Below are 25,407 nucleotides of genomic sequence, written 5' to 3'. Positions count from 1 at the left end.
CTCTCCTGCGAACATTGCAGAACTACCACTCCTGAAAGAAAGGATATCGCGGAAACATGGCTTAGCCACAGCCTGGGGGATGTTTCCAGAATGAGATTTTCACACTGTGAGGACGGGGCGTGAGTCGTGCTCGGGTAGCTCAGTTGGTAGAGACTTGCCCCGCGAAAGGCAAAGGTCTCGAGTTCGAGTCTCGGTCCGCCACACAGTTTTAATCTGCCAGGAAGTTTCATATCAGCTCACACTCCGCTACAGTGTGAAAAATCTCATTCTGCAATCTACCCTTGTTTTTTTTAAGTGCCAGTTATAGCTGCACAAATTTCGCTTCCAGTATAATTTCAGTTCAACACTAATGGATTGCGATTAAGACTTCTTGCAACCAGTTACAGGACTGAGTCAGACAGACTATTATGCTCTCTTGGAAAACGCTTTGCATATAACTGCAACATACTTCTTCGACAAGGTAGGCCCACAGTGCACTGAAATTCAGAGATCTGAAAACAGAAACAGGAGCGCTACTGAAATTACAAGCAAAGGTCTGACTAAGAATCTTAAAACTACAAGCCCAGCATTATAACAGGTTGTCGTGTGACTTATTTTTTTTATTTTAAAAGAACTGAGACTTTAATATTACCTATGTTGTGGGCTTGTGCAAAGAAACATTGGAAGACTTCACAATGTATCACATGTCACATTTTCAGTCAGATACTACAAAGTAAGAAATCATACAGTTTGTCGGATGGGACATGCAATGTAAATTATACAAAAGGTATTCGTCCATTGTTACATGCCGTCTGCAAAGTGCGAATGTTGTGGTTCAGCTGTACTTGGTCAGCGAAACCGTGATGACCACGTGAAGGGTACAGCATTATGTTTGCGCTGCCGATGGTAAAAAATGGATGGTCATGGATTAACGTCCCGTCGACGAAGTCATTACAGAATGTGCTGACGGCTGAGACGAAGGCGATGAAATCGCATCCCACCATATAGCGTACTGCCCTCGAAAAGCAGACAGTATTGCAAGGCTTAAAATACACTTTCGACGGATGAAATAGCTGGCTAGGAAACAACAATAGATTCTCTAGTCATTTTTGTAACGCACTCATTGCTGGAACTGCATCGATAATGTAAATATGTGATTAAAAATATCTTAATTGAATTGTTGAGAAAGTATTTCTTTGTAACAAACACTTCATCTTCGCCATAATCTCGTTAGTGACGTAATTACGAAACAAAAGTGACTACAGGTTTGCGAATAGTATCCGTATAGCTGCCCAAGATCTAATAGTAAGTTCTTATTCCGTATCCTCTATCAGTGTATTGGTACATTACCTCTGTCTTGTCAAGTGGATATATTTCAAGCTCTCGTGCGTGAAAAGATATAGTTGCTTCACAAGCTGCCTGACGAGACAGAATTCGGGCAGCACATCTTAATCCTGGCATTTTAATGGGATGCGACGGCAAAGAGCGTGAAATGCGACTGTCCCAGTACGAGTGCAAATGGTCCTTGAAATGAGGAGATAGCGCCATTAGAAGAGCAGCAGGCACAGGAATCGGTTGTCCACACGATGAAGCACAGGGAAAACGTAAAACTGCACTTTGGGTCTCTCCGGCTGCCAATCGAAGATATTGATAACGTGAATAATAGTTGCAGTGTTGTTCGCCCAAACTATTGAAAATGCCGTGTGTTAAAAATAAGTATTGTCACATTATCCACAATTCAGCTGGTAGTTTACTCGCGTATAAATATGTAGTAAGATTCTGCAGGGACACATACACATCAACAAAAGTTTAGCATAACCCACTAATTTCGAAAATTTGGAAATTTGTGGTAAGATCTTATGGGATCAAACTACTGAGGTCATCGATCCCTAAGCCTACGCACCACTTAATCTAACAAACTTAATTACGTTATGGACAACACACACACACACCCATGCCCGAGTGAGGACTCGAACCTCCTACGGGGGAAGCCACACGGACCGTGACAAGGCGCCTCAGACCGCACGGCGCCTAATTTCGAAATTTAGGACACAGAAAACAAAAACTGGCTCTGAAGCACGCGTATACATTCATTTGTATTGTGTCCAGGTCACCAAAACGAAAAATCAAACGTGTGTAACAACAAAACCGTCCGTTTCCCATGGGGAGTTGCTCGACTGAAGACTTGAATCCATCGTGGCCTACCATAGATGAGTTCATCAAGGCAACCCTGGTCCAAATTGTCCCACGCTTCAAAGGCGATTCTACGTGCGTCAGGCAGAGTAAAAATGGTTCAAATGGCTCTGAACACTATGGGACTTAACATTTGAGGTTATCAGCCCCCTAGAACTTAGAACTACTTAAACCTAACTATCCTAAGGACATCACACTGATCCATGCCTGAGGCAGGATTCGAACCTGCGACCGTAGCAGTCGCGCGGTTCCGGACTGAAACGCCTAGAACCGCTCGGCCACCGCGGTCGGCCACGCAGAGTACGTGGCCATTGTTGACGTCCAAAAACAGTTCGTTTCAATCGGCCCCACACGTGGTCGATTGGGTTCATGTCTGGGGAACAGGCGGGATACTCCATTCTGGTGAGCCTAGCATGCTGACGGAACGTTTTTACGAGAACAGTGCGCTGAGCGCGCGAATTATCAGCCCATGAAGACGGAGCTGTCACTAAAATGTTGGCGATACGGTGCCGCTATTGGTTGCAGCATCTCGTCCCCTGTACCATGGAGTAGTGAGACTGCGCGCTGCAACCACGAGAGGTGTAGGGTGGCCGCATGTAATGCCGCCCCAGAACATCACTCCATCACTGCCTGTTGCACACGTTGGACACTTTGTTAATGGCGTTATATATTACCGAGATGTTTCCAAACACTTTGTCTGAGATTATCAGTGTCTAACAACAGAGTCGAGTTTTGTCCATAAACAAACACTCGACGCCAATCCATAGGGCGTCCACTGTGCCGATTCCATGCCCGTCTCTAACGAAGTCCATGACGCTGTTGTGAACGATGTGGTGCTCGCCATGGCCGTCGGGAATGGAGATTCGCGTTATGCAATCGTCTCCCAGCAGTTTGACGCGATACATACCATCTTGTAGCCTCTTCGAACCCAGAATTCAGTTCTGGAGTACTCATCAGTCCACGGTTCATTTGACTGAACAGTCGTAAACATCTATCTTCCAGTGCACCTGTCGAACGTGGACAGCCTGTGAGGTGTAAGTCCTCTAGACTACGTGTCAATTGGAACCGATTTCAAGTCTGTACCACATGTCTTTGACTCCGGTGCACACGTCGGGCATCATCGCTGGCTGACAAGCTTTCTGAGCGTAATGTGATGATGCGGACCCGGTCATTCGTCACTAATGTCCTACGTGGGATCATAGATGTCCACCCTACTGTTTCACAGACTTATATAGTGTGTCCCTTCTGATGCTATACTTTTATCTGTAATGCCGCAAGCCACTCGAGTGCGGCGTCCTACCCCTAGGTAGCGCTCGCGGTAACTGTGTTTATGTTTACAAAGAAAGTGAGGAGTTCAAATGGTTCAAATGGCTCTGAGCACTATGGGACTCAACTGCTGAGGTCATTGGTCCCCTAGAACTTAGAACTAGTTAAACCTAACTAACCTAAGAACATCACAAACATCCATGCCCGAGGCAGGATTCGAACCTGCGACCGTAGCGGTCTTGCGGTTCCAGACTGCAGCGCCTTTAACCGCACAGCCACTTCGGCCGGCAAAGTGAGGAGTAATCTTCCGATCGGTACAGGAACAGTCACAATAGCAACACACCTGCAGGGCATATCGGGGTGATGCAAAAACTTTATTGCTGTGTGTATACAGGCGTCGCCTACAAAGAAATGAACATCGACAAAAAACTCACCAGGACCACTGACGATACCCAAAGCAGCATAGATAACCTGGTGATCGATGCCTGTAACTGCTGAACGAAAGACAGTGGAATTGTATACCACTTCTCGTAGAAGTAAACTGTTCCAGTTGCTTAAGAGATGTACAGGGAAGATAAGGCGCCATTACTGGCTTTCCAACGGCTCGATTTTATCAGATAGGATCACCAGCACAATAGGACTGTTCGCTGACGGCGCTGTTGTCTACAGTAAAGTATCATCGCTGGATGATGGTAAGGAAGTGTAGAAAGACTTGCAAAGAATTTACACTAAGTGTAATGAATGGATGGCAGCTCTCTGTAGCTGTCGTTAAATGTTACATACTTCCCGCAGCAAGGAGAAAGAAACCGATGTATCTTACTACAGAGTTAATGGCGAAGTTCTTGAGCACGTCACATAGTGTTAAGTATTTAGTAGCAATGCTAGATAGTGATATGAAGTGAGACGATCACGTAAAACAGGCATTAGGGAAACTGAATAGAAGACATAGATTTCTTGGAAGCGTTCTGGGAAATGTGGCGCATCTGCAACAGAAACTGTACACAAGACGCTATTACGTACAATCCTAGAGTACTGTTCTGGTGTTTAGAGCCTTGTCAGGTAGGCAACAGATGTCGAAGGCATTCACAGATGCGCTGCAAGGACCGCAACAGGCCGGGAAAGCCTATAGCAAACTGTAACAGAAATATTGAGGAACTTAAAAGACATTCTTGGAGAAAGCAGTACTTGCGCAACACTTTTTGATATATTTAGAGATCATGTATTCGAGGAAGACTGTCCGATGATGCTGTTGTCATCATGGTATATCTCGCGTAGGGATCGTGAGGCATGGGTACGAGATTATTATTATTATTATTATTATTATTATTATACCCATGAGAATCACACATAAAATCGACAATATTTGCACCACATATTCTCCACCAAGTACTGCATAGTGACTTGCTGAGAATATACGTAGATAAGTTATAGAAAGTTATTTCATTGCACTCATCAGTTATGACCAGACATTTCTGGCCGTCTGATTGGGAACATTATCATCGTGAAAAATGCCACTCCTTGTTGGGAATAAGGCCTGGGCCAATGAAGAAAGACTGTCACCTAAATAAATGAAAGGTTTGATCAATTATCGTTCCTTCTAATGTGACCTTACGACAAACTGACGAAATAGTTCACGGGCGAGCGGCAGGATGTCAGTGTCCAACGGCCACAACATTTCGGCAAACGACCACGTTGCCATCATCATGTGCGCTGACGAACTGAAAGCCACGGAGCTGACGCCCCGTCGTTCGCCCGTCAACTATTTCTTCATTCCAGAATGACATTTTCACTCTGCTGCGGAGTTTGCGCCGATATGAAACTTCCTGGCAGATTAAAACTGTGTGCGGGACCGAGACTCGAACTCGGGACCTTTGCCTTTAGGCGGGCAAGTGCTCACACAGTTTTAATCTGCCAGGAAGTTTCATATCAGCGCACACTCCGCTGCAGAGTGAAAATCTCATTCTGTTTCTGCAATATCGTTTCTTTCTTTCAGGAGTGCTAGTTCTGCAAGGTTCGCAGGAGAGCTTCTGTAAAGTTTGGAAGGTAGGAGACGAGATACTGGCAGAAGTAAAGTTGTGAGGACGGGGCGTGAGTCGTGCTTGGGTAGCTCAGATGGTATAGCACTTGCCCGCGAAAGGCAAAGGTCCCGAGTTCGAGTCTAGGTCCGACACACAGTTTTAATCTGCTAGGAAGTTTATTTCTTCATTAATTACGCAGGGAGACGATAAACATTCGCCTTACGACAAGCTGTTTATCAATAATGTAACGCCAAGCCTTTCCAGGAAAACCTCCGTAATTCCCTGTCTGAGAAAGATAGCTGTAATCTTGCAGCGGTCTTGTCCATGCGGTAGTGAAAAGGGTCAAGTGTGGCGTCGGCGTCTCCTTAGAGTTGACACGACTCAGTGGTGATGGTTGTTCCAGTCGGGATGACGTGGAAGGCGTCCGTCGCTCACGACAACGCCACCCTGTAACTAGTAGAAAATCACAAACTCTCCGCGTGGTTTGGTCATATTTTAGGTACCGTCTTTCGTGATTAATGTCAATATTTCGATAGAGCAGCGCGTTAGAATGTGTAAACCGCTCTTGCTTCTTCACTGATAAACGCGGCAATTGCACCACTGGATGACGCGATGGCTCCCTTGACCTGAAATGATGACCACCAGTTTTCTTTTGTTGTGAGTCCGCGACAGACTTTCCGCTTGCGCGAACTGGCTAACTGTAGTTCTTCTTTTTATTATGCCCGGTTAGATAATGGATGTTGAATATTAATAACATAAAGTATTGAATCTTCAATTAATCACTCGAGCCGTAGCCACATTATGGAATTGCGAAGATGTTAAGTTAATAAAGAGTTATTCCGTCGTCAAAACGTCGCTACGACGTGTTTTCAATAACTGAACAACGTAATTCCAGAGATAGCATATACTTAAGCAATATTCAAAATGCATCGTAATCTTGTGACAAATCGATAACTGTTCACTGTTAAATAACCATGAATTCACTTTTCACTTCACAATATTCTAATAGTCAATTAAGTGTCACTAACACACATGATAATGTCTATTCACGACACGAAGAATTAAAGTTTGAATCCAGTTTTACTGTTCCTTGTAATTAATTGTCCCTACGCTGAGCACGCATACCTATTTCTCACTCGGGGAATTGCTTCCGTTTGCATCCGTAATCCTGTCGTTGACAACTTCGGACAACTCGGCGCATTGTACGTTCTTCGTGTTTGCGTTTGTCTGTTACCTCCTCGAGACTAATAATTGTTTTTGTGTCGGCGATCTTTCTTTTTCAATGTCCTTGAATGTTCGTGCTTATTCAGTATCACGAAGGTTAAGTCCCATCACAAATCTCACAAGATTTAATTTCGTCGTGAATTTCCGTATTCCGTTATCTTGCTAACGGTAAAGATGACTTTGCTTTAGTATGACTTCTGAATAATACTTCAGTCTATATCGCAAAACTTTCAAACTTCCGATTAGCTTAAAACAATTTGGTAGCGCTTACACGCATGCTACTATCGCAATAGTACTAGAGAGCGACTAGATAGCAACTGAAGCTAACATTTCCATTTCCGAGTTACATTGTAGTCACATCGAACTTCCTTTTCGATGTGGCTACAACTCTCTTCTATGGTAAATGTTATCTTTGGCCAATTTACCCTCTGGGCTTCAACCTTCGTTATTAATTATTTTGTAACTCTTCCTTTGATGTTTTTGTTGCGTATCCTATCATATTCTTTCATTCGGTCTCTATTTCATGATAAATATTATTATTATTCACATGACATTCCTGTTGATCAAATTATCACAAGTGTAAATTTTGTCGTCAGTAGCTGCGGTCACTGTCAGGATGACTAACTTTCCTACTTCTTTTACCACAAAGGGTTGTTTATTAGGGTTTCTGTAATTCGGGTGTAACAAAAGGTAGGCCTAAACATCGGAAAGGTAGGAAGGAAGAGTAAAGTTCAAAGCACCGACGGCTGCTAACTAATTTTGCGACGTTTTTCCGGCTCACCAGATCCTAAGAAAATTTCTTTTTGACTGCCACAGGACATTCTCTGGCATCAAGCAATTACCACATTCTGAGAACTTGACGGATAAATCGGAAGTATAAACAGCCCTCCCCCCCCCCCCCCCCACACACACACACACAGATTTCTCTTTTCTAACTAGAGCACGTAGCTAAGGAAAGACACGGCTGTGTCTGTCCTGTTGACATTTAATTTATCGTTCGCATCACAGTAAAGTACGTCCCCAAGTCGGAATGCATTTCCTCCGTAACAGGAAATCGTTACCCGTTCTAGGCATGCACAATCGAGTTCTGAGAATCTGTGAACCGGTAGCATGCGTTATCTTCGTCCGAATGGCGCAACGCCAAGCCTTCCCGTACAGGTGGTTCCAAGAAAAACGGAATCTTGGCCGGGAGAGTTCGGACTTCAAAGCGAAATATAAATTCCCATGTCAGAAACTGTCACATCTCTGAAGCCCGCAAATGAAACGGCGAAACTGCTAAACACAGAAAACACAAGTATTTACAGAGTATTTAAACTGAAATCCTGGACACCTCCCAGCTCCACCGCTGTACTCGTAAGAGCTGCACAACTTCTTTTAGTTCTCTCTTTAAAGGCAGTGACAAAAAAACGTAAAGCATTGCGTAAATCATTCGTCAGTAGCGCCGCACAACACGTGGCAATCATTTATGTAAATTAACAGCTTCTTACTCAAGTATCCATATGTGTTTTCAATCAGCACGTGGAAGAAACTTTTAACGCTCATAAAAGATGGGGCTGGAAATTACACTATCAGAAAGATGCTAATATTACTGACAAACCGAACACTGTCAGTAGGGAGTAGTTTTGAAGGGGTTCTGACATGACCAAACACAATTTTCCACATTTTTCCACCCACACTAGTTCCGCTGATGTTTCGCCATCATCTGAGGCACCGCGAACTACTGCGAAGACATCTGTGAGCAAGGTGCAGTGACGATGACGCTGCTGACGTTATCCCTGCTCCAAGTCAAGGTTTACCGCTCCCATAGTGTAGTGCGTCACGCAGGCGCGGGCACGGGGTTCGGTTCTGTGGGGAGGGGGGAGGAGGGCAGGGGTCGTACTTTGTTATTGTCTCCTATCCCAAATATCACTTGCCGTCACACCTAGTATTACTGAGCTTTAGACAACTAAGATTTCAATAATGATAAGATATAACGATAAAATATGTAAAATGTTTTAATATAAAAATAATAATAATTTGTTCACATCATCAGTGCTAAGTACACCGCTTTAGCACAACTTCCAACAAATCGCAACTGGCAAGGAGAGGGCACGGCTTGGGAAATTTACATTGGAATGACTTTCGGCTGGCTTGTAGTTTACCTAAATGATGTTATCCTCTAGTAGTAGTAAAACGCATTGGCCAGCCAATTCCCAGAAAAAAGGTTTCGGAATATGGTAGTTTAATCAATGCCTGAGCTTATGTAAAAATAGCTTATTGGCAGCATGCTTTATTTTTAATCTGCTGATCCAGGTTCAATCGCAGCTTCCGCCAATCTTTTTTTGTTCAGTAATAATTAGAAGGATTTTTACATAAAATAACCAAATTTATCTTAAATGAAATCATAAATGATTTTATTTTACATGTGATGCAATTGTTTGTTTGACCTAATGAAATGAGTTACGATTAATATTGTATTTTAAAATAGTTAAGTAATAGTAACTCCAAGTTCTTGTACAAAAAAACGTTATATAGTATTAATATAAAGAAGATTATTTTTATTCTTCCATATGATTCGTGACAATTGCAATAACAGTTTCATTTAATTATTTTAAAATACAATACTGATTTTAATTTGTTTCATTAGGTCTAACAAACAGTTGTATCACATATAAATAGGAAATCATTGAGGATTTCATTTACTATAGTTATGGTTATTTTATTTTAATATCCTTATAATTATTACTAAAGAAAAAAGATTGGCGGAAGCTGGGATTGAACCCAGATCAGCAGATTAAAAATCAAGAATGAGCTACTTCTACACGAGTTCAGGCGTTCAGCGAACTAGTATATAATGTGTGAGTAAATGAAACTTTTTTTCTGAGAATTGGCTGCCCGATGTCTTTTACTGCATGCTACACGATAACATCATTCAAGTAAACTACATGCCAGCCAACCAAGCCTCATACCAATCTGAATTTCCAAAGTCATGCCCTCCCGTTGTGAGGGACGTATATAATTAGAAATGTATACGCACAAAAAGTGTTATGTAATCATCTAACAAAGTTAATAGCGACAGACTTTCTCAACTCTGACATCATTTTAATTTAGACGTATACAATAGAAGTGGTGAACACCGGTCTGCGGATTACGAGTATGTGATCGGTAAACAGTTATTTCCTCCTAAGTTCCTTTCATTTTTATTTTTTCCATAGTGAAACGTCCTCCCCCTGCTGCCTCGCCTTGCACAACTTCCTTAGTCCGGCTACAAGCCAATCCAGTGTTCAAGTTACTATACCGTTCGAAAGTTAGCAGAAATATTTGGAATCTAAGATATGTAAAAATATAAATACCGTTAATAAAATATTGTTTGGGGGAGGGTCATGAACCCCACGATCATTTCCCCGCCCCCTTCTTTCGCGCTTGAGTGTATGTAAGTCTTCTCAAATAGGAATAACGTCCGTACCACTTGGCTTGGGAGACAGAGTCATCACCACCACTGCTTTCCTTACACGTATCCACACACCACAGTACGGATTTCTTGCACCTGACAAACTGCATTGCATTGCAGATGACAAGACAGATACATAAAGATTATTTATTTATTATTATTTGCAAAAATAAATGGAGTCCACTGATGACTGTTAAGCTTCGGTGAAACATGTTTGGGTCAAAAAAGATGAAAACTGTGTTTAATCAAGCAAAAATCATTCCTAAACATATTAATCTTTTCAAGCAAAAACGGGAACAGCAGTAGCATTTCTTCAACACTGTTAAATTCACGATGCGTTGAAATGGTTGTAGTCCTGGGGAATGCACCACCTTTAAAGTCCTACAGTAACATGCAGGAGCTGGTTCTAAATAATTGTTGTGTGAGTCCCAGGTTGATTTGGCGCCCGTTCCGCGTTTCACAGGTCCGTTTAGCTTATCAAGTGGACTGTCATCTGGCTTGAAGCGTTCAGACCTTTCCACAACAGAAAAATCCGTAGCGCTCACTCGCACACTAACACGGGATCTCCACATTGGCGGGCGACAACGCCTAACACTTCACCACGAACGCATGCAGTGGTGATTCTAGGGCAGTATTTTCTCGGCTGCTCTTCACTTCTCCGAAATTTAATCTTCACACTTAATTTTCAAAATAATTCGTTGCGTTTGATGCCGATTTGTGTGTCACACTGGAGGCAGTGTGGCAGATGTGATGCAGTCATGCGATGAAGTAACTCGCCTGTTGCAGTTCGTGGAGTGAACTCGAGACCACAGAAGGGATATAATTCGTCGAGAAACTCGTGTAAAGTACCAAGGATCATTTCTCGTTACAGAGGAAAAGAAAAATATTAAGTATCGTGCAGAACTGGGTACGAGTGGTTGGGGCAACCCACGTGCAGCGGCATCACAGCCAGTGAAAATGAGGGCCAACGTCCCGTGGCATTTAACAGCGAACGGCCTGGACTGCTCCTACCAGCAACACACACACACACACACACACACACACACACACACACACACACACCAACCAGACTACAGGCAGAGTCCGCTCCCGCAGTGCAAACCACTGCGCCTGCCAGTTCCCGAGCACAAAACTTTTCCCGACTCGAAAATTCCGCCTCTTCTAGAAAAAAGTAACACTTGCCATAATTAAAATTAGGTACAAATTTTTGACAGGTCGAGACACATTAGACAGATTTATACCAGAAGTTTAAGTGAATTTGATAGAAGATAGGAACTTCATGTTTGATACGAATTAAATACTGAGAAAATTTAAAACAAAAACGCCGTTTTTCCGATGCTTATCTATGGCATACCCAATGTGATATGAAACTTTGGGGAGACCCATTCTCGAAAGTGGCATTTTCGTAATCGAAAAATTAAAAGTACTTTGCGTTTGAGAAACAAAAATTACCACCGGCCCTAAACGGAATTAAGAACAGATTTTGGACATGTTAGGAGATACTATAGAGAGCTACGTCACAAATTAATTTCAGAATTTTTACGAGGTTTTTGTAGGAGGTAACGACTTTAAACCATTTTCTATCTCTGCGGAAAGCGGCACAATATCTGCAGACAGTATTTGTAGCGATAGCTTCGCAACTTCGGATCTTAAACGTCAGATGCCAACCAATTTAAAGTCGGAGCATAAACACGGACAGGAGAAGAATAGCGAAGGAAAGCTGCTGTATCCTCTTCAAAGGAACCATACCAGCAATCACCTCAGTCGGTCTCTGTAAGCCACGGAATACCTAACTCTGCTCGCCTGGATGGGATTTGGATCCCACTCCTATTAAACACAACGTTGACCGCATCGCTCGGTGGCTAAACAGGCTTGTCTCGAAAACAGTGAATACAAATGAGCGCAGATTGCAGTTCAAATCAACACATTTTAGTGGTAAACACGTCCATTGCTACCATATGGTGTAGCACCTGTCCGAGGAGCTGTTGCGATGGACCAAGAAAACGTGTCATACTCTCAATTTCAGAGTCCGACTACTTGGCAACCATGATAGTAAGTAAATGCAGAACGACAGAGCCAATGTTACCACTGGGTTAAATCAAAGGCAACTCTCTTGAAATGAGATAAACATACGATAATGAACACAGCAGAGAGAGCAGAACCTGATAGTATCCGATTACTAGATTAGTGGCAAACTACTGAGGTCAGTCACACACTACGAAGCTTGATGAAATGGAACGCACACGTAAAATCCTTAGCTGGGAAGCTTAATAGAGGACATAATTGTAGGGAAGATACTGGAAAAGTGGTGTGCATCTGTGAAGGAAGCAGGACACAAGTCGATAGTGCGTCCGTTCCTAGCTATTCTTATAAAATGGCCATGGTAGGAGACAACGAACGAATTCAGAGTTGAACTGTTAGAAACTTAACAGGCTAGTACAAGCCATACGAAAGTGTAACGGAGATACCCCAAGGAATGCGAAACATTGGAAGAAAGACGACTCTGTTCTCGTGGAACTCTCTAGCGTGAAATTAGATAACAGGTGTGCGACAAAGACTTTACAAACAATTTTTCAGCTTCCATCGTATAGCTCGCGTAGGGGTCACGAAAACAGGATGGATTAAGCCGCATAGGAAGGCATATGGACAGTCCTTTTTCTCCCGCTAACACGCGATCGCAAAGACAGCAGGCCCTGTAGGCATTGTCTGATGTATCAAGCTGACGCATCCGAGGTAGAAAACGAGTAAAATTAGTAGACGCGTTTCCTACACGTGAGGTCACTGTGAGATGGCGTTACAGTATCAGAGCTGTTGTTCAGTGACTCGTTCGCTCTCAGTTTGACAACTACTGATTATAATTAGGCACTGATGGCAAAGTGAGTATCTGGAAGCGAATGACGATGAGACCTATGCACTTTCAGACAACCAATCGACCTCTGAATCAGGCAAATGAGGTCATATCTACAGAACATGAAGAAGACCTCTGAAAGAAAAGACTCCTCTCTGTCTCGAGGATCCACCAGCCTTCTGTTGTTATGAGGTGTCCATAGCGCTGCACCATATTTTAACTCTACTATGGTGTTTATTTTGCACGTACACTTAAAATGTTCGGGTCAAAAAAGACCCGTTTTCTTCTATTTCCTGTAGATATATTTTTACACATTTGTGCACTGAAATGGTAAATAAAGTTGTAATTTAGATAGTTAAATGCATTAACCATTCAAACTGCATAATAGAATAGTAAAACAATACAATAACCTAATATTATAATTTTGCCTAACTTTTATGCCTAATTTTTGCTAACAGTTTTTACACGTGTATGTTAAGATGTTTCTTGTACGTGAAATTTTTACACGTATCACATTCCACTGAACTTTTGTTAACAATTTTTAACTGATGACATCTGGTTCTCTTTTTGTTCCTAGCATCAGTTTCTTCCGATTTGGAGGGTGCGTATTCAAACTATACTGTTCTCTTTACAGCTTCTCTTACGGCCTTTCATCTTGGAAGATCTCTCTTCATACCCCCTTAATTAGTTGCTCACCAAGAGTTTCTAGGAGTAGTCTTCTTCGCTATAGGGTGCTTTCTATTGTAAGTTAGTTGCCTTGTACAGCACGTAAGAGTAATAGGCAGATACGTCGATAATATATGAGAATACAACAATAGGCCATCTGGTTGTGTTCCTCTTTACTGTATAATTCACAACAACCTTGTCTTGTGTGTCCACAGCTCCTTTCGTAGTGTTATTACCTAAAATAATTGGATATTTTCTCTTGGTGCCGTCACTGACTCTTGAATCGTGGTGCTGAGTGCTTTGCACAATAATACATTTGTTTTTATTTGGGTTGGTCCTTTGTAAAATCAAATGTTGGTGTGTGATTACGAGTCCCCCTGGTCTGCAATAGTTTTGGTGGGATGGAAGGCTTGTTTTCTTGCACAGTTCCAACCATTGTGGTATTTCTCTTCTTTAGCAATTGTCCAAGCTCGCAGCATGCGAAAAAGTTGTCGCAGGTGATGTTATGACCTTTCAAGGCACAAGGCAAGTCAGTTGCAGCCCTTACACCTTAGTTCTTTTGAGGGGCTCTACCTGGTCATTTCCCACCCAGTATGTGGCTGAATATTCCACACATAACTTGTTTCATTGTCACAAAGTACCCTAAACTTCATGCTTACTTTGCCGGTTTACTAGGTATATACCGTCGGAAAGGGCAGTTTCCCATAAATACAAGTTGTTCGTCTACTGCGCCAAAAATATTGTGATTGTATAATTTATGTAGTATCTCTACCCATTTCTTCCACAAATTCCTTACAGGTGCAAACTTGCTTTGTTCAAGTGTTTCTAGTCTTGTCTCACGGCCATCAACTCGAATAACCCTGGATATCTTTCTGAAAGTTTTTAGTGACATAGCTCTGAAAAGTGGACGACATCTGTATTCATCTCGTAAACTTTTAGCAGACTCACTACGCTATGTAAGCATCTAGGTCAAGACCATCCAATTTTTTCCCCTTATCTCCATATAAACGCATTCCTCCAACATTAGAATGGATGAGTATAATGTTTGCAGCTGATGGAGGAAGGAACAATCTGATTGCTGAGTATTCATTTGCAATGTGAGAAGTGGCATATCTTGTTGGTTATGGAATCAGGTGAACTATAGTACATGCTGCATGTCATCCCAGTTGAGATAGACGTTCCCAGTTGAGGTAGGGGTTCTATCTCGCATTCAACTGATTTATCCTATGACATCGTAAGTGCAGAGCTTGCCGTTTGCTGTTCTGGCATTTCATCTGCGCGTTCTGCTGAAGATGAAGAAATGCGTTCCGAAACGTGATCTTCACCCTCCGAAACTATTTCATCCCTATCAGACATGTTCATCAGTATGTTTGCTATTTCACTATCTCGCAAAGAGGTATTCTTTCGAGAGAAAGAAATCATTACAAAATATATGAATTGTAAAGGTAGAAACCTAGTGATCTGATTAGAAGCGAATAAATTTAAAAACTGATTTGGTTACAGGAAAAAACAATGACTCGCACTGCCCCTATCCTCCTTTCCACAGAAACAGCCATTCCATTGTACAAAACAACAATGACTTCACGTCTTTATACCCACCTTACTGCACCCACACACGTCCCACTGTCGGCAAACTGAGTACTGTCAGAACTTGCTGTAAAAATGAAGGTTAAAATACATAGTATCTAAAAAGATCCGAACAGCTTGAGAAGTACTGTTTCCGTTGATGCCAAACCGAAGCTACAAAATAATTTTTATGTCAGAATATACTCAACTAAGGGGCAAACAAAGTAAATGAAAAACAGACCCGAACACCTTGCGAGGTCCCAGACGGTGCATCTTTTCTAAATAGAAAAAGCTCGTGTTTAGCTGTGACTTTGGTTGCCATTTTACTAAACTAAAAAATGCGTTAAACATCTAACATTTCTTAAGGTTACGAATAACACTATAAACGTTAGCTAAGAGAACAAATTTCAAATTTTAGGGCTTTTTCAACAGTTCTTAACTTTGTCAACATTTAATGTTTCCCCAAATTTTTTGTAATTACTTTATCAGTATTTTATCGATTTAAGCAAACCATGAATCGCTTTGAACATACCGCTTTTGTAGCCATTCTCTTCTTCTCGTCTATATTCTTTGGCTTGTTACGTTCTTAGGCTTGTTGTTGGTGTTGTGGTCCTTAGTCCCTAGACTGGTTTGATGCAGCTTTCCATGCTACTCTACCCTGTGCAAGCCTCTTCAATTCCGAGTAACTGCTGCAGCCTACATCTTTCTGAATCTGCTTACTGTATTCATCTCTAGGTCTCGCTCTACGACTTTTACTCCCCACACTTCCCTCCATTGCTTACTTGGTGATCCCTTGACGTCTCAGATGGTATCCCATCTTCCGATCCCTTCATTTAGTCAAGTTGTATCACAAAGTTCTTTTCTCCTCAATTACATTAACTACTTCCTCATCAGTTACGTAATCTACCCATTGAATCTTCGGCATTCTTCTGCAGCAGCATATTTCAAAAGCCTCTACTCTCTTCTCGCCTAAACTGCTCATCGTCCACATTTAACTTCCATACATGGCTACACTCTAGACAAATACCTTCAGAAAATACTTCCAAACACTTAAATCTATGTTTGATGTTAGCAAATTTCTCTTCTTCGGAAAGGCATTTCTCGCCATTGACAGTCTACATTTCACATCCTCTCTACTCCGGTCATCATCAGTTATTTTGCTGCCAAAATACCAAAACTCATCTATTATTCTTAGTGTCTCGTTTCCTAACTTAATTTCCTCATCCTTGTTTTGCTTTTGCTAATATTTCTTTACGTCTACTGCCAGACAATTTCTACTGGAATTTCATTACGTCACTCCATCCTGTTGAGAATTATATCAGGTATGTTGTCAGCCTCTTCTTCAGATTTTTAAAACTTGCTTTATCCACTTTTTGGATGTTATTAACACTAACATTTTGCGCGAGGTCTAATGCATCTACTCCTTTTCACCATTTCCGGCTAAATTTTCACAAAATGTTAACTTACATTCCTCCATTGTATGTGATTTCTTTGTGTATTTCTGTGATAGGCTGTCGTTTGCCCATCTCGTAAGTGTACAATCTGTTGTTTTATGTGCTTTCAAAATATTTTCTCACGATTATTTACTTTTTGTCAGATGCCTCTGGATCTTTACTAGTGTGACAGAAGCATATAGACGTGACGGTTCTGCTACGTCAGAATGTCCAAAATAAAACTAGACCAAAAAGTATTTTCGTAATTTCGTGCCAACGTAATTTACATAACTATAAATCACTAGAAAACTATCGGAAACAAATCCCAATATCAGAAAATATTGCTCAAGTACGAGATACCCTGCAGTAGATTCCGACAAAATCACAATAGTCACCTTTGGACATGAGAATTAAAAGTTTGTCGAGTCAGAAAAAATTATCACTAAGGGTCCGCATCTTTATTCTTACAAATTTCCGGTCGTAGATGATTTAAAACTTTCAGACCAATCTACGCGTAACAGATCTGTTGGTGGTTTCCACGTAAAATGGTTTCGGGATATCTGGATCCTCAGATTTTTCCATTTCCTCTCTCGCTGCCTCGTTCGGCCTGTCTAGTTACGTGGACTTGCAGAACACGCGCCATTATGAACTAGAAAATTCTCATAAATACGACGAACAGTCGTAATAGCATGTTAAGACTGGTGTATGGTGTTTCCCTTTCTTTGTCTCTGAATCAAGTCCATTAAGCTGGAGCCTTTTTCTTGGGCATATGGCCACGGTGGTATCATTACTACTGGGTAGCCATAATAAAAAGAAATATCGAGTGCAAAGGGATTGTCAGTAAGCTATCGGAAGCAAGTCCGAGCACCAAAAAACATAAGAATCAACATGGGTTCCGCAGACAGAGATATTGTGAAATCGGTTCGTTTTGGCTGTCCATGAGAAACAGAAGATGGTCGATACGGGCGCTCAGGCTGATGCCATGTTCCTTGACTTACGGAAAACATTCCATACAGCTTTGTGACTGGATTCAGGAACTCCTAGCAGACCGAATTCAATACGTAGTTCATAACGGGACGAAATAGTGTGACAGAGAAGTAACTTCGGGAGTATCCCAAATGAATGTTTTAAGTGCGTTAATGTTCACCAGAGACGAGAGCAAATGAAAAGGTAAAGAAAATTTTCTTGAAAGAAACTTTTTGGTGCGAAAACAACAATCCAATTAACTTCATTTCTCTACATGATCTCCCCCAACACGTATGCAATTGATCTGCCTCTTGTCTACCTCCTCACTTTAGACCAGGAAGAAGCTATATGGTGTTGTTCATTCTTTCACAGCCTCCACAAAGCAGCAGCAGCTCAAAACAAAGATTTTGAATGCCGTGGACTGTTTTTCCAGTTGTATGAAGGCAACGTCCACGTCACACCTTTTGAACGCTTCCCTCTATGTTTTGATTTTAGGTTTCAGTTCTCGCAGCCGCTGACACTGTATGACCTTTAGCATAGCAGTCCATCAGGTGCGGACCTTTCATATCCCTAAGCACACTCATCAACTTCCTGCAGAAACTTGGCTTTGGAACTTATTTGCTCTGGGCGAAGGTTGATGTTTCTACACCATGCTCCGGCATTTACTCTGTGGTTCGCAGAGATGGATCCACACACTGTCAGCTGTTAACTATATAAGTGATTAAGTCTTTCCTTCTAATTCATAACGAATGACTGTTACTTCGAGATTTCCAAACCTTCCCGTTTGTGTTCATCTGTCAGTTTATGTGATACCCAATGAGCACATATGTCGAGAAAGTTTCGAGATTAATGGATGATAGCAAATGCTGAATAACGGTCAATTTTGAACTCATGCATCAAAGCTTTACTTCTGGCACGACGATCACGAATCATTCCCTAAGCAGTCTTGGTACTGATGTCAATGTACAAAGTGGATGGCCCACCCGATCGCTCTACATCGCAGTTTTACATAGATTTAACAACTCGTAAATTTTCCGTTCACTAAAACAGCAATTGCCTTAGTGAAGCCGCATTATGCGAACCATCTTCGCAGATTCAGTTCCTTTGGAGTACAGGAAACCAATCGGGGAACAAGAACATACTCTGAAATCACTACAAATGGAGCGAACGTACATGAAAATTTGTAACGTTAAGGATATCATTTTTTAGTGAGTGTTGTCAACGTATCGAATAATTGTATTTATTTGTTGCATTTTAACTTGCCATCGTGTAATTGATTTAGTGGATAAAGACTCGTCAGTACTACCAGAGGAAATACATCACCAGGAGCAGTTTTCTTCGCAATGGAAATTTCATTGTGGGACAAAATTTTACGGAGCACTAAAGCTATGAATATGAAGTAAAGATTACTGGAATACTCACTTCTGCTGGCGAGGAAGATTTCGATGGCGACATTCTGCAGCAGGTACCGGCGCGAGAAGATGGCTCGCACCTCCGAGAAGTACCACTTGCCATGGAGGTGGTCGCAGTACTTGAGCACCTGAAACACGAAAAGTAACGGCCGACTCAAGTACACGTAGTTACTGTCACAGGCGTGCAACAAGTGCCTAAGTAAAAATTGTAGACTAGGAGGATTTATTTATGCGTAAATCATCAGCCACTTGACATTGACTCTCCGCGAATCACTTGTTCACCGATTCGCGTGGCTTCTGCTTCTTTTTGTTAACTATTTAAGTGTGTCTGGTCTTAAAAGCTGTTTATTATATTTTTTACTACAGACAATCGTTTTATTGGTATTAATATATTTAAATAGTTTCTCTGGTAGGTATGAATACCATAGTATGTTTTCACGTCTGTAGACTTGAGATATCAGCAAACAAGTGAGTATTGGTATGAAAATATACCGATCGTCTTTGAGGCATTCGTATTCAGTGACGACTTTGTGATCAGCTATAATTCATCGGCTGTGGGTTTACTTTTCTGACATCAACTTATATTAACGACGGTACGTTTGTAAATTACAAAACCGATACGGGAGTCGTGTGTAAGTACACACATCAAAAAAAGTTTAGCATCACCTCAGAGTTCCGGAACCTGTACAGAAAATTGGAATAGAGATCAACATAAACATCATTTCCGCCCTTTTTATTGCTCATGAAAACCACACATTGCATGTTGTACCACCATACAGCGAGACCTTCAGAGGTGGTGGTCCAGATTGCTGTACACACCTATACCTCTAATACCCAGTAGCACTTACTCTTGCATTGATGCATGCCTGTATTCATCGTGGCATCCACAAGTTCATCAAGGCACTGTTGGTCCAGACTGTCCCTCTCCTCAACGGAGTTTCGGCGTAGATCCCTCAGAGTGGTTGGTGGGTCACGTCGTCCACAAAAAGCCCTTTTCAATATATCCCAGGCATGTTCGATAGGTTTCATGTCCGGAGAACATGCTGGACACTCCAGTCGAGCAACGTCGTTATCGTGAAAGAAGCCATTCACAAGATGTGCACGATGGGGGCGCGAATTGTCATCCATGAAGACGAATGCCTCGCCAGTATGCTGCCGATATGGTTGCACTGTCGGTCAGAGGAGGGCATTCACGTATCGTACAGCCGTTATGGCGCCTTCCATGACCACCAGCGGCGTACGTCGGCCCCCATAATGCCACCGCAGAACAGCAGGGAACCTCCACCTTGCTGCACTCGCTGGACAGTGTTCAGCGTGACAGGGTTGCCTCCAAACACGTCTCCGACGATTGTCTGGTTGAAGGCATGTGCAACACTCATCGGTGAAGAGAACGTGATGCCAATACTGGGCTGTCAGTTCGGTAAGTTGTTTGGGCCTATCTGTACCGCGCTGCATGGTGTCGTGGTTGCATAGATGGACCCCGCCATGGTCGTCGGAAGTGAAGTTGCGCATCATGGAGCCTATTGTACACGGTTTGAGTCGTAACACGACGTCCTGTGTCTGCACGAAAAGCATTATTCAACTTGGTGTCGTTGCTGTCAGGGATCCTCCGAGCCATAATCCGTAGGTAGCGGTCATCCACTTAGTGGTAGCCCTTGGGCGGCCTAAGTGAGGCATGTCATCAACAGTTAGTGTCTCTCTGTACCTCCTCCACGTCCGAACAACATCGCTTTGGTTTACTCCGAGACGCCTGGACAGATCCCTTGTTGAGATCCCTTCCTGGCACGAAGTAACAACGCGAACGCATCGAGTCGCGGTATTGACCGTCTGGCATGGTTGAACTACAGGCAACAAGAATCGTGTACCTCCTTCCTGGTGGAATGACTGGAACTGATCGGCTTTCGGACCCCCTCCGTCTAATAGGCGCTGCTCATGCATAGTTGTTTACATCTTTGTTGCGGGTTTAGTGACATCTCTGAACAGTTAAAGGGACTGTGTGATACAATATCCACAGCCAACGTCTGTCTTCAGGAATTCTGGGAACCGGGGTGACACAAACCTTTTTTTGATGTGTGTATATTTATAGCGATATTTCTTCCGGGCTGTAAACGGAAGCAAGTATATTGTCGTGAATTCAGTTCCCAGTTACATCGAAATTGACTGATTATAAGCTGTAGAATACAGCCTCTAATAAAGAATGAACGTCGCAGATAATATTGTTTCCAAACTATTTCGTAAATGTTAGGCGCTGAGCTAGTATAAATTATTTCTGCTAATAGTGAACATGCAAGATGGGTACCGAAAATACGTAACACAGTTTATGGACTTACGTGAATACAATATGCACATAATTTACTTATTTTTGGTTGCTTTTTATATTTGGGGGGGATTATACCGACATTGGTGAATGTTTCTTTTAGATCCGCGCCGCGCGGGATTAGCCGAGCGGTCTCAGGCGCTGCAGTCATGGACTGTGCGGCTGGTCCCGGCGGAGGTTCGAGTCCTCCCTCGGGCATGGGTGTGTGTGTTTGTCCTTAAGATAATTTAGGTTAAGTAGTGTCTAAGCTTAGGGACTGACGACCTTAGCAGTTAAGTCCCATAAGATTTCACACACATTTGAACATTTCTTTTAGATCTGTAAGAATGACGTCCGGGACGTGGCACGTTCCTATGGCAGGTGAAGTTCTGACTGATCGTGTAGCGTAATGACAAGAAGAGGTCACAGAAGGGAACGCCGAAGATTCAGAATTTGGAGGGAATTTTGGTGCACATGATGTAGCTGTTGTCTATACAGTTTCAGTCACAGCTACAGTAACTGATGGTAGTCTGGGTAACACAAAGTGGACCAGTGTGTGGAGGGGGAATGGGGGGGGGGGACGTCTTGTACAGCCTAAGCTGTTTGAATGTGCTTGAAGAAACATTTTTATAAAAGTAGTGGAACTGACTCTGATGCTGAAGTGGTCTAAAGTTGGTTGTTGGGCACCAGTCCTTTGGGACTTTTGGGATAAATGGTTCAAATGGTTCTAAGTACTATGGGACTTAACATCTGAGGTCATCAGTCCCCTAGACTTAGAACTATTTAAACCTAAAAAACCTAAGGACATCATACACATCCATGCCCGAGGCAGGATTCGAACCTGCGACCGCAGCAGCAGCGCGGTTCCGGACTGAAGCGCCTAGAACCGCTCCGCCACAACGGCCGGCAACTTTTGGGATAAGTCTTCCTTCTGAGAGGATAGGTTTTCTAACAAAAGTTGTGACTGCTAATTCCATCACACTTTTTCAAACTTATCAGTGACATTACCATAAGTTATTTTGTGCTCCTGATTCACTGGTATGAACATTTACCACACCATAACTGATGGCAGACTTAGAAATATATAATAAATTAAGCAGTTTTAGTGATTGCTATTCCCCAAAGGGTACTTACTGATATGTATTTGACTGTTATACTGGCTGGGCTACTTTGACACTTGAGGGAATAATGTCCTCTGTCTACTTTCCATTACATCGTCATCTCGGTCTCTCATTCTGATTCGTTAGAACAAAAAACGTCCTTGGTCCATCTAGCATACGTTCACATGGCTGCATGTCTCTCCACCTCCATTTCATTTTCATTACAGTGTTAATTACGTCCTCCACTCCAGTCTGTTCTGTTATCCATTTATAAGGGGCGATAAAAGGTATCCATTAGTGGCTGGTGCTGCAGCGTATATGCAACGTACGGCCACTCCGATGCGGATATACACTCCTGGAAATGGAAAAAAGAACACATTGACACCGGTGTGTCAGACCCACCATACTTGCTCCGGACACTGCGAGAGGGCTGTACAAGCAATGATCACACGCACGGCACAGCGGACACACCAGGAACCGCGGTGTTGGCCGTCGAATGGCGCTAGCTGCGCAGCATTTGTGCACCGCCACCGTCAGTGTCAGCCAGTTTGCCGTGGCATACGGAGCTCCATCGCAGTCTTTAACACTGGTAGCATGCCGCGACAGCGTGGACGTGAACCGTATGTGCAGTTGACGGACTTTGAGCGAGGGCGTATAGTGGGCATGCGGGAGGCCGGGTGGACGTACCGCCGAATTGCTCAACACGTGGGGCGTGAGGTCTCCACAGTACATCGATGTTGTCGCCAGTGGTCGGCGGAAGGTGCACGTGCCCGTCGACCTGGGACCGGACCGCAGCGACGCACGGATGCACGCCAAGACCGTAGGATCCTACGCAGTGCCGTAGGAGACCGCACCGCCACTTCCCACCAAATTAGGGACACTGTTGCTCCTGGGGTATCGGCGAGGACCATTCGCAACCGTCTCCATGAAGCTGGGCTACGGTCCCGCACACCGTTAGGCCGTCTTCCGCTCACGCCCCAACATCGTGCAGCCCGCCTGCAGTGGTGTCGCGACAGGCGTGAATGGAGGGACGAATGGAGACGTGTCGTCTTCAGCGATGAGAGTCGCTTCTGCCTTGGTGCCAATGATGGTCGTATGCGTGTTTGGCGTCGTGCAGGTGAGCGCCACAATCAGGACTGCATACGACCGAGGCACACAGGGCCAACACCCGGCATCATGGTGTGGGGAGCGATCTCCTACACTGGCCGTACACCACTGGTGATCGTCGAGGGGACACTGAATAGTGCACGGTACATCCAAACCGTCATCGAACCCATCGTTCTACCATTCCTAGACCGGCAAGGGAACTTGCTGTTCCAACAGGACAATGCACGTCCGCATGTATCCCGTGCCACCCAACGTGCTCTAGAAGGTGTAAGTCAACTACCCTGGCCAGCAAGATCTCCGGATCTGTCCCCCATTGAGCATGTTTGGGACTGGATGAAGCGTCGTCTCACGCGGTCTGCACGCCCAGCACGAACGCTGGTCCAACTGAGGCGCCAGGTGGAAATGGCATGGCAAGCCGTTCCACAGGACTACATCCAGCATCTCTACGATCGTCTCCATGGGAGAATAGCAGCCTGCATTGCTGCGAAAGGTGGATATACACTGTACTAGTGCCGACATTGTGCATGCTCTGTTGCCTGTGTCTATGTGCCTGTGGTTCTGTCAGTGTGATCATGTGATGTATCTGACCCCAGGAATGTGTCAATAAAGTTTCCCCTTCCTGGGACAATGAATCCACGGTGTTCTTATTTCAATTTCCAGGAGTGTATAAGCACCGACATACAGGCAAGGGATTAGTGTAGCATTTGTACCTTTCCGACGTGCGTGCTGTAAATGGGGAAACGTGATCCATGGCAATGTTATTACGAAATGCGTCGAAACGCGGCGTTATTCAGACGAGTAGGTGAATGAAGAATGTGTATGGGGCAGCAAGTCTGTATAAAACCTCCGTTGTAGAATGCGGCATGGGTGCTGATGCTTCACGATAACGCACGTCCCTTATCGCAAATGTCGTAACGGTAGAAGTGGGAGACGCACGAGCATCCGTCCTATTGTCCTGATTTCTGCCCAGGCGATTATCACATCTTCGGTCCTTTAAAAAAGGCCTTGAGTGGTCGACGATTCCAGTCGGACAAGAGTGTGCAGCAACCAGTTACAAACTCCTAAACGCGGCAGGCAACAGTATTTTCTGAAACGAATATCTCCAACCAGGTACATCAGCGGCATGACTGCCTCAATACTCACGGCGGTTTTGTCTATCCATTCTGGACTGTGTGGCCTTCGAAAGAAAACTTTTTGATTGCCCCTCATATTTTCTTCCTTTTCTTCTCATCGCTCTCTCTCTCTCTCTCTCTATCTCTCTCTCTCTCTCTCTCTCTTTGATCTTTTAGCTGCTTTTCCTGCGTACGTGCGAACTTGCTCTATTACGATCTTTCTTTCGTTGAATCTTATCTGCAATATAGGCAAACAATACAGTGTGTCAGTAAAAGGAAGGTGATTCGCGTGTATTCTATTCCATTAACACGAAACTCAAAGCTATGGAGATGCCGAAGTATTCAGTGCTACTGGGACAGTCTACGTCAAGTCTCACATTGCATTTGCTTATGGGCTCAGTTCTGTAAGTCATGATGTTCGTAGTACCAATCTGCACGTTGTTGTTGTGGTCTTCAGTCCAGAGGCTGGTTTGATGCAGCTCTCCGTGCTACTCTCTCCTGTACAAGCTTCTTCATCTCCAAGTAACTGCTGCAGCCTGCACCCTTCTGAATCTGCTTAGAGTATTTATGTCTTGGTCTCCCTCTACGGTTTTTAACCTCCGCGCTACCTTCCAATACTAAATTTGTGATCCCTTGATGCCTCAGAACATGTCCTACCATCCGATCCCTTCTTCTAGTCACGATGTGCCACCAATTCCTGTTCTCCCCAATTTTATTCAGTACCTCTTCATTAGTTACGTGATCTACCCATCTGAACTTCAGCATTCTTCTGTAGCACCACGTTCGAAAGC

The 25,407-nt window shown here is 43.4% G+C and overlaps 1 protein-coding gene across 1 annotated transcript in view; it reads right to left on the bottom strand.

The window, feature by feature from the left end:
* The window catches only part of LOC126412765 (neurobeachin), a 1,487,907-nt gene that overhangs the window by 167,187 nt on the left and 1,295,313 nt on the right, over nt 1–25,407 (bottom strand). The window contains exon 36 of the mRNA XM_050082518.1: nt 19,012–19,129. Within this exon, the coding sequence (XP_049938475.1) occupies nt 19,012–19,129 (118 nt within the window). The remainder of the gene's footprint in view (nt 1–19,011; nt 19,130–25,407) is intronic.

The sequence above is a fragment of the Schistocerca serialis genome, chromosome 7 (assembly GCF_023864345.2).
Source record: "Schistocerca serialis cubense isolate TAMUIC-IGC-003099 chromosome 7, iqSchSeri2.2, whole genome shotgun sequence".
Classification (NCBI taxonomy): Eukaryota; Metazoa; Arthropoda; class Insecta; order Orthoptera; family Acrididae; genus Schistocerca; species Schistocerca serialis.
Note: the sequence above shows the minus strand (reverse complement) of the source record. Positions and strands in the feature narration are given on the sequence as shown.